The following is a 13,354-nucleotide window of genomic DNA, read 5'->3' as shown; positions in this document are numbered from 1 at the left end:
TCAGTGGAATGATGGAAGAATCTAAATTAAAGCAAATGAATGAGTGGTGAGGAGATGGAGACAAGGATTGTAGAGAAATATTTGACTATAAATGAAGAGGTGAGAGAAAGGAAATTGAGAGAGACACCAGATCAAGGGAAAGGGTTTAATTTTTAGTGAAAATATTTGCTCTTTTTACAACAAAGTAATACATTTTGACTTTTATTTTTATGGCATTTTTAGTATAAAACTTTGAAAAGCGTGTATGCACAAATGTGACCAATTTTCATCTTTTTGGTTTCTGCTTTTGTAATCATTTTTAATGTAAAATTTCTCCTACTGATAGTTGACTTCTTTATCTATTATATTTTATTTTATCCTTTCCCAACATTTCGATGGTTCACATTTTATATGCATTTTTGTGGCTGTTTTTCCTCTTGTACTGTGATTAATTGTTATGAGATGCTGAATTATATCACAATCATTGGTGTTATGGTCTGTAAGAAAATTTGTGATTCTTGCTCTTTAAAAAGAAAATATGAAAGGTACAAGAATAGAAATAACGTTCTATTTTTGCACTTAGCTTCACGTTTCTTTCCTTAGCCAGGCGGATACAGATCCTAACCAAAATATGCAAGTAGTTAAAAAGCTTTTCTAAAGCAAAAATAAAAAAATAGCCTATATACAAATGTCTGTAATTGCAGGAAGATGCATAGAGTATTAGTTAATGAAAGGTGGTAGAGTTTTCCCGCTGTAACAGAACATAGAGATTCAGCAGCTGGAATGATACAAGTAATTATTTCTCATTCAGTTTGGTCTCCTGAAGTGAGCATTCCAAGTTGTTAGGTGGTTTTGCTCCTTGAATCCTAGGGCCTTATCCTAACTGTGTGGTTGAAACTTGGAGGAAGAGGAGGGGGCGAAAACCAAGAACTCTAAGGAAAGCAATTTCTTTCACTTAAGCAAGGAGATGAAAGTTGAACATATCACTTCTGCTTGTGTCCCGTTGATAATAATTGGTTCACCTGTTTACACCTGGCTACGAGGGAAGTTGAGAAATGTCGCCCCTAGCTGGGTTCTCGTGGGTACAGAAGAAAGGAGAACTGGTTTGGGTAACACAACAACAAACAGTCTGCCACCACTGGGAGAGTTGGTGTGAATCTACCTACACAGAGAAGTGCAGAGTTTACAAAGACTTTCTCCTGAATAGAGTTATTTTAAATTAAATGTTTTGCTCACTTTGAAAATTACTTTTACAAAAACCCATAAAATGAAAAGCAAATGTTTGCATCCAGAGAAAAAATGTAAAGTTCTGTGTACTGATATTCCCTTTTACTCCCCTAAATTTCTCTTCAGATTCACCCTCAATGACAGAACCCTTGGCCGGATTGTCACAATAGCAGAGCCCTTCAACACCGAACTCCAGCTCTGGCAGGTATGGGGACAGATTCCTCTAGACTCGTCTCAGAAGTGACAAAAGTAGCTTTTCTAAAAATCAGAGACGGTATTTTCTCTATTAAGATCAGAGAAGACAAGGATAAAGAAATAATCCCTATATCTAATTAAATGTATACCTATTTTTTCTAAACTGAAAAAAATCCAAATAATCGAGAAACAGACAAAGTTTGAAATCTGAGAAAGGTGATCTTTAGAAGTCTGTGTGAAACCATCCTGCTTATAACACATGAACAGCATGTCTCTCCTCTCCTCGCAAATGTCACCCTGGAATAAGTTGGTCGAGATGTGATTTTTTTCAGAATTCATCGCTTTGCAATTTCAAAACTTAACCCAAAGCTTTGAGGTTTCAAACATGTCAGTTCCCAGAGGGAAAACAATGTATATTCATGTTGGACACATTGTCTGGATTTTCTGTGTATTAGATATTGGAATGCTAACTTTCTTCTCTGTGTTAAGAAACAAAGTAGTTCTTATTCTTGCAAATAGTAAATTATACTAGAGTTGAGTTTTGGGGAGAGTTTTGGAGGAAATTGGAAGGCTAGAACCAGGTTTAACAAAGATTTTTTTTTTTTTATGAAAAAAATTTTTTCAGCCCTAACCGGTTTGGTTCAGTGGATAGAGCCCCAGCCTGTGGACTGAAAGGTCCTGGGTGCCATTCCCAGTCAGGGCACATTCCTGGGGTTGCGGGCTCTGTCCCCAGTAGGGGGCATGCAGGAGGCAGTCAATCAATGATTCTCTCTCTTCATTGATGTTTCTATCTCTCTCTTCCTTTCCCTTCCTCTCTGAAATCAATAAAAATATATATTTTTAAATTTGTTTAGTTCACTTAACAAGTGAACTGGAAGTATATTAAAATGTTCCTGCCCCCTGGAATGAAAGGCTAAGCAAAGCCATCATTCCACAGAGCAGATCTTCCAAGGAGTGCCCTGAGGCATGCACGGAAAATAAAGAAACCAGCAGAAGCAGGAATGGGCATGCCAACTGCTATTATGCTGCCCTTCCTCTCCCCACCCCCCACCCCCAATAAGTTGGAGTCTCTAGTGGCTTGACATGTTGTCAGGAGTCCAAAAGCCATGGATGATTATGGCTGTTCTGAGAGGCAGGCTCAATCTAAATGATGGACCAAAAGATGCATCTCAATGTTGTGTAGTGATACTGAATTTCCAGGGAAGAAGCAAACAAATCCAGTTTTGTAAATAAAGTTCTAGAAGAATAATTGTGCTTAAAATGATTTCCTTAATTATTTCCCTCTCTTTTATAGATGGAGAGTTTCTTCAAAAAATATCCAGAAGCTGGAGCAGGAGAGAAACCTAGGGAGCAAGCTCTGGAAACAGTGAAAAACAATATTGAATGGCTAAAGCAAAATAGAAAGAGTATAAGCGAATGGTTTTTGGAATTACCCAGAAGTGGATAAGGTGTTCAAACATCATTTTAATTCTGTAAATGTCTTGTTTCTACTATATTAAGCATTTGGTGACCTAATTTACAAGCACTGTGGAGGGAACCTTATCACAGATATTGCTTTCGCTAAGGAATGTACTCAGGGATTTCTTCTAAGTGTACTTCATAGGAGATTCTTTACCAATGGAAGAGAATTTAATAGCCATTTTAAATGTCTTTAAATATCATTCTTTGTATCTTAAGTCTGTGAAAATAGAACAATTTGGTCTTAGCTTTACATTTTTAGTGCCAAAGAAACACCACTAATCTTTTCTCTTGATTGATTTTTAAAGTTTGAATACCAGTATTTGAGGGGCCAATATTACCATCTTAAACTTCATTTTATGATTCAGAATTATACAGATCTAATACCATTTTATTCACATATGTCTTATTCCTTTAAATCCTACCAAAGTAACTGGGCTTAAATTTTACTTAAGAATTGTATGAATTAGCCAAAGAAATGGCTGACTGTTGCCGTTGCTCTTATAAAATCAACGAGAACCCTCCTCTCCTTTTTAAAATAAATCTGAATGATTACCTTGAAAAAATATGTTGTTTTTTCATGTCACTTTACTCTTGAATAATAACAGCTGCATTGCTCCCCAAATAATTTAGCACAATGCAACTATGATTCAAGAACTCAGCCTTTTTCATGCTTACTACTGTATCAACTTGTTCCATTCTCTGCAAAGCTCCCTCAAATATGCTATGAAATTACAGGGAAGATAGTGCTTAACTCTGCTCCATGGATTTTAGAGGAAAAGGGCGAAATAATTGGAAACTGGTCAGGAAGAAGCAAAGGCCGATTGTTCTATAAAACTACATGGAATTAGAATTTAGTTTCAACCTAACCTAACAATCTAAGTGTGAAAATGAGGAAACTCATGGATATCTCCAGCATGACTCTGCATATCGGAAGATACATCTTCTTATAGTAACATTTATGTATAAACCCCTATCCTAATCCATACAGAATAGCACGGATCAAATTTATATCCGTAACTTGATTAAAGACATCAGTTATGTTTAATATGGTACTTGATGCCTAGTTGATCCACAATTTAAGTCCAATAAGCAGAAAAGATGGTTAAATTACTATGATCCAATCTACTATCTCTAGAAAATCTTAATTTATTGGAACCTTCAGAAGTATAAGATAATCTAAGATTGGCTTGATGGTAATGGAAGCACAGGAAAACTATCAAAATCTTAGCTGACTTTATTTACATAATAATATGCCCTAATCGAGTTCTCGCAAACTTTCTTACTGCTGTCTCTTATCATTCCTCAATCCACACAGCTAAATTGAAATATTCAAATATAGACTGGGGAGAAATAAAATAATAAAAAGGAAGAGATTTCCAGACCAAAACTTTAAAAATATTATTTTAAATTACTTCAGAAGAAAAACACACATCAGCATCACAAATCATCAGTGTGCTCATGGGGATTTAAACTCTAACTTCAAATTAACCACAATCCAAACCAGCACTTGAAGTGTATGTATTGTTTCAAGTATGCAAACAAAGAAGTAGGATGGCTTATCTTTCTGCTTTATGTCAGAAATTAATCTTTAAAGAAAAAATATCAGATGATAAGTATAAAAGATTGCAACTTGTCTACAAGTCAATCTGTTTCATTTCATTTTAAGCACTAAAATTGAGAATGATCTGGTTAGTTCTCTTTACCGACGGAAAGAGCTCTGCACACTTTGCCATAATTACTCCACCGGCCCATCAGGCCTTTCTCAAACGGTATCTGGTTTTCAAAGTGTTGATGGCCAGCCCTGGCCGGTGTGGTTCAGTTGGCTGGGTATCTTCCTGGGCACCAAAAGGTTGCCAGTTCAATTCCCTGTCAGGGTACATACCCAGGTTGAGGGCTCTATCCCTGGTAGCAGGTGTGCAGGAGGCAGTTCGATCGATGTTCTGCTCTCACATCAATGTTTCTCACTCTGTTCCTCTTCTTTCCTCTCTCTCTAAAAAAAATCAATTAAAAAAATCTTAGAAAATAAAATAAAAGGCTGATGACCAATAGACCTGTGCCAAGCACAACTTGCTACTGTACTAACTTGGTTTTGCCACAATTTTCACAGGGGGAAAAATTAGTATGTTGTTTCCAAAGTTAAACTACAGTAAACCCATCAACTTTAAAAATGTAACTGGAAAAAATGATCAGCAAGGTCATATAGCAAGAAGCAGGGCCAGTGATACTACCTTCACTCTAGGCAGCCTACTCCTGTGTTTCAGATCATTGCTATGCACCCACATAAAATAAGCCAGAACTTTATATAATAAATGATGAATGTAAACATGACAAGCAAGGAAGGTCTGGGAAACAGAGCTATACAGTGGGGCTGAAGGCAATGGCACTCCTACAGTTCACCTTCCAAGCTGGTGAAGTATTAGTCCAGAAATAGATAAATATCCAGAACAGTAATTCTCAAAGGAGGTTAGGAATAAGGAAGAAACAAAAGGAAGGGTTTGCCCTAACCGGTTTGGCTCAGTGGATAGAGCGTCGGCTTGCAGACTAGAGGGTCCCAGGTTTGATTCCAGTCAAGGGCATGTACCTTGGTTGTGGACACATCCCCAGTAGGGGGCGTGCAGGAGGCAGCTGATCGATGTTTCTCTCTCATTGATGTTTCTAACTCTCTATTCCTCTCCCTTCCTCTCTGTAAAAAAACAATAAAAAAATATATTTTTTTAAAGGAAGGGGAGTAGAATTATCAATGGAGTTTTCCAAAACATTGCTAAATAACAATACTAGCAAGCACTTCTTTTTTTTTAATTTATTTTTTATTGGTTTCAGAGAGGAAAGGAGAGGGAGAGAGATAGAAACATCAATGATGAGATAGAATCATTGATCGGCTGCCTCCTGCACTGCCTCTACTGGGGATGGAGCCCGCAACCTTGGCATGTGCCCTTGACGGTAATCGAACCTGGGACCCTTTAGTCTGCAGGCAGATGGTTTAACCACTGAGCAAACCATCCTGGGCACAAGCACTACTTTTAATTTACCAGGTTCTGTTCTAAACACTAGCATTCCACATGCATTAATTTTTATATTTAAACTTTATAAAAAACACATGAGGTAATGCTGTTACTACCTCTAATTTACAGATGCAGAAACAGAGAGAAGTTACAGAACTTGCCCAAGGTCATAAAAGTAGTCACTGGCACCAGCGGGATTTGAGCATAGGGAGTTTATCACCAGAGCCTATGTTCTTAACCACTATGTTAGAGTAGAACACACACATTAAAATGAGAGTGATTGCCCTAGCTCCATGGTTGGCAAACTGCGGCTCGCGAGCCACATGCGGCTCTTTGGCCCCTTGAGTGTGGCTCTTCCACAAAATACCACGGCCTGGGCGAGTCTATTTTGAAGAAATGGCATTAGAAAAAGTTATAAGTTTAAAAAATTTGGCTCTCAAATTTCAATCGTTGTACTGTTGATATTTGCTCTGTTGACTAATGAGTTTGCTGACCACTGCCCTAGCTGGTTTAGCTCAGTGGATAGAGCATCGGACTGTGGACTGAAGGGTCCCAGGTTCAATTCCAGTCAAGGGTACATGCCCGGGTTATGGGCTTAATCCCCAGTTGGGGGCATGCAGGAGGCAGCCGATCAATGATTCTCTCTCATCATTGATGTTTCTCTCTCTCCCTCTCCCTTCCTCTCTGAAATCAATAAAAATATATTTAAAAAGTAAAACGAGAGTGATCTGGATTTGAATTTCAGCTAGTTGGCAGTCCAGTGCCCTTAATCTCTTTATTCAGTTTCCTCATCTATAAAGTGGGGATAGAAATAATAACTACCTCAATGAGTTACTCTGAGAATTAAATGCAAAAATGCATGGAGGGGATGCATGTATAGAAAACAACCATTCAATGAACATTAGATGTGTTAACATAAAAAACAGAGGCCAGCCTTGAAAACTCCCTGAGCAGACAAAACCAGGTTAGTCATATAAACAAAGCTTAATTTACCTTTGTTTTCAAGACTAACTCGACCTGGGTCGTTTCTTGTTTATACCTCTGGGAATCATAAACTAAACAGTGTTTCCCAAGGTTGATCGGAGGTAACCACGAACCAATTCCCTATCATGTAAGAAAATCCTAATATAACCCATCACTGAAAAATAGACACTGTCTTCGCACTGAATAAGCTGCTTTATAACAATAAACCCCTAAACCTCATTCCATGTTTGGGTTTGAGTGCTCCCTGTTCTTGAACTAACTTTTTGGTGTGTGCACAATACATTTTTACTAATTACCACTTCGGTGGTTCATTGGTTATACTCCAGCTGTTTCTGAACTTTTGACAGATGTTATTATTGTTACCATTATGATGTCCCCCAGCCCCCACTTCAGACACTGGTTTGGAGAATATCATAAACTTGGTTCAGGAATAACCAAGCCTAAGCAACTGCAGGCACTTAGGAGAGGCAATGTGTCAGACTGTTATTGTTCACAAATCATCACTCTGCTCACGAGGACCTGGTTGAAGGCCAGCATGGGTATGGGACGTGCTCTGGCTAGTGGAATAGGAGGGAGAGTGAAATATGTCAGGCAGGAGAGTTCAGAGCCAGCACCTGGCTTGCCATGTTCTATGTTTTCCTTCTGCCCCAAGATCCAGCAATGCTCCAGAGAGAGGCTGCTCGTTTAGCCTGAATTCAGAATGAAAACAGCATGGAACAGGATTTCACCGGTACAGTGCACACGCATGGCGAGGGAGACGTACCTCTGTCATTGCAACTCACTGAAATTGTGAGGTTGCCTGGTACCTCAGCATCATCTAGCCTCACCTGCCTAATATAAATACCAGATTTATTTCCAGTTCTTACTCCTCCTCCTTCCTCTACCAGGGGTTAGCAAACTGTGCATGCTTATCTTTGTAAGACCTGCGAGCTAAAAATAGTTTTTATATTTTAAAATGGTTGAAACACAATCAAGAGGAAAATAATAGTTCATAGCATGTGAAAACTATACCAAATTCAAATGTCAGTGTCCTCCAAGTTCATCGGAACACAGCCACACGGATTCATTTCTGTACTGCCCCTGGCTAGGTTCCTGCTACAACAGCAGTGCCGAGTGGTCACGGTAGAAATCTTCTGGTCTGCAAAGCCTGAAATACTTACCCTCTGGGTCTTTTACAGAAACAGCTTGCCGACCCCTGCTGGATCTCATCTTTACTCCTCTCCTTCTGCATCCATATTTCTTCCTCCCGGCCCCACTTCTTCTTCCATACTCTAACTAAGGGTTTCTCGCTATTGACTGTTGGGGCGTATTAATTCTTTGTTGTGGAGGGCGAGCCTGCACATGGAGGAGGACTGCCTTCCCACATCCCTGACCTCTATCCTCTAGCTGCCACTAGCACCTCCCCCGACCAAAAATGTCTCCAGACATTGCTTAATGTCCTCTAGATCTAGGACGCCAAATCACCCCAGGTGAAAATCACTGCCCACTCTCAAACTTGTGACTAGATGCTGCAAGGCATTATTTAGCCATGCTACATGGCAGGTAAGGAGAATGCTGCTGACTGAGAGCAATTCTGCCTGGAGTTTTTTTTTGTTTTTTTTTTTTTTTTCAAAATACATTTTTAATGATTTCAGAGAGGAAAGAAGAAGGAGAGAGAGAAACATCAATGATGAGAGAGAATCATTGATCAGCTGCCTCCTGCATGCCTCCTACTGGGGATTGAGCCTGCAACCCTGGCATGTGCCCTGACCAGAAATCAAACTGTGACCTCCTGGCTCAGGGGTCAGCGCTCAGCCACTGAGCCACATTGACCGGGCCTGCCTGGAGTTATCTTTACAGAAGAACCAGCCCTAGCCGGTTTGGCTCAGTGGATAAAGCGTCAGCCTGCGGACTGAGGGTTCTGGGTTCGATTCCAGTGAGGGGCACATGCCCAGGTTGCGGGCTCGATCCCCAGGACAGGGTGGCAGAAGGCAGCCAATCAATGATTTTCTTTCATCGTTGTTGTTTCTGTCCCTCTCTCCTTCTCCCTTCCTCTCTAAAATTGATAAAAATATATTTTAAAAAAACAACAGAAGAACCAGTGAGAGAGAAAGAAGCTTGGTGAAAAGAATGATAATGAAGAGAATACTGGATAAGGTACTCATTCAAATAACTAAAATGTATAAAGTATCTGTTATATTACAAGCCTTGTTTTAGGTACTGGTTGTCCTAGATTTAGGAGTGAATTTAGAAGACAATCGAAAGAAAAATTGGAAAAATTGAGTCAGGGAAGTAATGGAGTAGGATGAGACAAATGGGGCAGGGAGAATGCAGGAAGGCAGTGACTAACTCCAGCAATTGACAACATTTTGTCCTGATACTCCACTGGAGAGTCCGTAAATATTCATATTTGTCATCTACATAAATAAAACATTTATGATCTGATGACAATTTAGATAGATTTAAAGACATGCAAAATATTGCCTACTGTCACAGGACCACCATTTCTATCACCTATGTCCCTGTCCTCCTGTATTGCCAGGCTGGATCTATGTTTTGCCAATGTTATGCACTTGTGTGAGATTTGGAAGGAAAGAAGAGAAGGATAATATGAGAACACTTTCAAGGACAGTGCAGGGGAAAGCAGTCTCTGGGGTAGACATGCGTTGGCAGCCTCCGAATTCTGTGTTCTTGCATAGCCACCATCTGTGGTGCAGGGTGCTCTGACGTGACACCAGTAGTCTCCTCGCTCCTGGATAACATGAGGTGTTTCTGATTTCTGGGTCAGAAAAGTGGTGATATGCAGCCTTGAAACCAGAAGCTTGGCACTGACCCTGGAACTTCTATTTCTCCAGGCCTTTCCATGATATGTGTCTAATTCCCTGAATAATTCACTAATTCCCTAGATGTTCCCTTTTCTGCTTGGAATATCTAGTGTACTTCCTGAACTGACCCCTGGAGGATACAAGTGAAACTACAGATTTTGTTGTGCTTTATAGCTTTACTAGTGACCCAGTGCATGGATCCGTGCACATTGAAATTAATTAGAAGGTGGCCGGCAAGGTGGGACTGGGTGAGACAGCCAGACACACCTTGGAGCCAACCTCCCGTGGTGCCTCCCCACCAGCTGTACCTGGGGCACCGTGACTCGAAGGGCATCTGCAGAGTGAATGGGTCCCTCCCGCAGGTAGGGTCCCTTGGGCTGGCCTGGGGGATCAGGCTGAAACCGGCTCTCCAACATCCCCTGAGGGGTCCTGGATTGTGAGAGTGCAGTTCTTGGGTGACACACCCTGAAATTGGGCTCCCTCCTCTCTGGTTCCAGGGTGCATCACCTGAGAACCACCGCTGCCAAGTCACTGCAGCTCAGCAGCTCCTGTGTTGAGCGTTTGCCCCCTGGTGGTCAGTGCACGTCATAGCTACCGGTCAGACAGTTGCTTAACATTTTATATATATACATTTCCCCCGGGCTGTTTTCCTGCCCATTGTCCTGAGCACAGAAAAAGCTGCAAGCTGGATCCTTTGTTTGGAACAGACTGAAGGACTGGACTGACCTTCGGAGAGTTCACTCAGGACCTGACAATATTTAGAATATGGAAGAAGTTATGGCAGGCAGCATTTGGAACATGTTATTCCCTGCAGTGAAGGAAAGGGAGCTGGAGCAGTGTGTTCCCTTTTGTGTTGGAATACAGGGGCACAGTAGACTGCACCACCAATAAACCTTCAAAGTTGACCTCCCCATTCCCTCAAATGTTAAATGTAGCCCTGGCCAGTGCTGCTAAGTAGTTAGAGCATCAGCCAAGCAGCAAGGGGTCTTGGGTTCAATTCTCAGTCAAGGGCATATACCTGGGTTGCAGTTTCTATCCCAGTACCAGTCAGGGCTCATGCAAGAAGCAAGCAGTCAATGTCTGTCTCTCTCTCTCTCTCTCTCTCTCTTTCTCTTTCTCTCTCTTTCTCCCTCCCTTCCATTTTCTCTAAAAGGCAATGGAAAAATATACTCGGGTGCCCTAGCCGGTTTAGCTCAGTGGATAGAGTGTCATCCTGCAGACTGAAGGGTCCCAGGTTCAATTCTGGTCAAGGGCACATTCCCAGGTTTCAGGCTTAATCCCATTGTGGGGCATATGGGAGACAGCCAATCAATGATTCTCTCTCATCATTGATGTTTCTATTTCTCTCTCCCTCTCCCTTTCTCTCTGAAATCAATAAAAATATATTTTTAAAAAAGAAAAGAAAAATATACTCAGGTGGACATGAAATGTCCTGAATAGGCAAATGTATAGAGATACAAAGTGGGTAAGTGGTTGCCAGGGGCTTGGGGAAGGGATGTGTAAGGTGACTGCAATGCTGTCTTTTTGAGGTGATGAAAATGTTCTAATATTAGATCATGGTGATGGTTTCATAACCCTATAAATATACAAAATAGCAACAACACTGTACTGCAATACTTTAAAGGGGTGAGTTTTAAGATGTAGGAGCTAAATCTCAATAAAGCTATTAAAGAGTTGTCTTTCTTCTTGGAAGCCTCACTAAAAAAAATCGCAGGGTAGTGCTGGCTCATGTGAAGACATATTTTCTGCAATAGATGTTTACAATTTTCATTTTGCCAAGATGCAGAAATTTGTCACTTTAAAATTATTTTTACTTTCAGATTCAAGAATTTGCCTTCTTAATTCAAAAGATCCTTACAGCTCGACTGGTGTGGCTCTAGGGTTGAGCCTCAACCTATGAACCAGGAAGTCATGGTTCAATTCCCAGTCAGGACACATACCTGGGTTGTGGGCTCAATCCCCAGTAAGGGGTGTGCAGGAGACAGCTAATCAATGATTCTCTCTCATCATTAATGTTTCTCTCTTTCTCCCTTTCTTTCTAAAATCAATAATATATATATTTAAAAAGAAAAGATCCTTACATTTTCATTCAAAGATGAAGCTGGTTCTTAAGTTAAATTTTTCTTCATCAGGACTCCATGTGATAATGACTGGATTAAAAGTCACAATGCTTCATTTCCCCACCTTCCATCCATCCCACCATAGTACCCATTCCCTTCCCCAGGAACACAGTGGGAAGCTCTAGTGACCACTCAATCCAAACAGAGCAAATTAATGTGTTCTTGGGTTCTGACACATGGGTATTAAAGAAGAGAAGGTCTCTTTCTGCTGGGGTTGCTAAGCTAGTAGATCCTTGGGTCTGATTTCTCCACATGGAGAAGCCAAGTAGAAATAAGCAGAGTTAAGAGAGGAAGCAGAGTCCGGCCTACATTTTTTGAGCCCCTGAATCTAGCTGCCTTTGAAATACACTAGATCTTTGAAATACATGAATCTATAAATCTTCTCTACATTTAAATTAGTTTAAATTGAGTTTCTCTTATGTTCAATGAAAAGAGCCCCAATACAGTGTTCCTTCACATTCCCCCACCCCCTCCCCAAGTTATGTGGCTAGGGTAGAATGTTATGGAAAATAAATTGTCAACGCTAATTGAAAGGGTCAACAATTACTATTGGATAGAAGAAAGGAAGAAAAAAAATTAGGGAAGAAAAGAAGTAGGAGAAAGAGAAGGAAGAAGGAAGGAGAAAGGGAAGCTCTTTAGTTGAAAAGGAATGAGAGATAAGAGACTTACCATAATTTTATCACATATCAACATATGAAGGGAAGGAATCTTCTAATTTGTCTTCCAATATTTGCATGGATAATTTTTTTCTCCACTTTAAAATGGAGAGATAAAAAATAAATAATCTCCCTAGTTACTGAGATCAATTTAAAATCCATTATCATCCAAACAAAGGCTATCAATCATTGATCCTCCAGGGCCAGGTGAAAAACAAATGCACCTCCTCCTGCCCCAGTGAGAACCAGGGTCAGAACATAGGATCCCAATTGTGAAAAGCAAACCTGAACTTATATAAGAGGGCCCAGATTATGTGAAATCTTGAAAGTTAACCTGAGGGTTTAGCCTGTACTTAAGGAAAGTGTCTAGAGTGCTTAGCCAAGTTAGTTACTCCATTATATTGTTACCTCGGCCTCCATTAGGTTTGGCTGAAGGGCCTGTGGGAGCCTTAGTCTGACACTAGCTCCCTCATGCAAGTGCACACTCTAGACAACAGCCTGCAGAGTCACAAGAAAATGCCAGTTCCCAGTATGTCTTCCCCAAAGCCTTGTGATCAACAGTCTCCCCTGCTTCCCAGGACTTTCACCTTGTGTACCCCTTAGATAAGACCCCTGTGGGGCTTACCTAAACCCTGCCCTTTTAGTTTGAATTGGCTAATTCCACCTTAGCCCAGGATCCTAACAAACCTAACAGAGCATGTTCCCCAGGTGTTGCCTCTCTCTGCCTTTACCTTGATCTCCCCTCTGGGCCCCTCAAAGCGTGTGGTGTAACGCTGTGAGTAACAAAGTTTTCTATTTCAATTTCTCTTCTGGTCTGTTGTTGAACTGCAACTCATTATCTGGCACCCTGTGCTCCACAGAGCAAATTTAACTTAACAAAGTCATAAAAGAACTACTAAAATCTTTGAATAGAGAAATAATATACT

At 40.6% G+C, this 13,354-nt stretch overlaps 1 protein-coding gene across 2 annotated transcripts in view; it reads left to right on the top strand.

The window, feature by feature from the left end:
* The window catches only part of ENPEP (glutamyl aminopeptidase), an 85,779-nt gene extending 82,401 nt beyond the window's left edge, over positions 1-3,378 (top strand). For both annotated transcript variants that reach the window (XM_054722936.1, XM_008150311.3), the window contains 2 exons: positions 1,333-1,411; positions 2,696-3,378. In XM_054722936.1, coding sequence (XP_054578911.1) covers positions 1,333-1,411; positions 2,696-2,848 — 232 coding nt within the window. In that variant the 3' untranslated portion in view covers positions 2,849-3,378. The remainder of the gene's footprint in view (positions 1-1,332; positions 1,412-2,695) is intronic.
* Positions 3,379-13,354: the final 9,976 nt, after the last annotated feature.

Source organism: Eptesicus fuscus, chromosome 2 (genome assembly GCF_027574615.1).
Source record: "Eptesicus fuscus isolate TK198812 chromosome 2, DD_ASM_mEF_20220401, whole genome shotgun sequence".
Lineage (NCBI taxonomy): Eukaryota > Metazoa > Chordata > Mammalia > Chiroptera > Vespertilionidae > Eptesicus > Eptesicus fuscus.
This window is presented reverse-complemented; position numbering and strand designations above follow the sequence as displayed.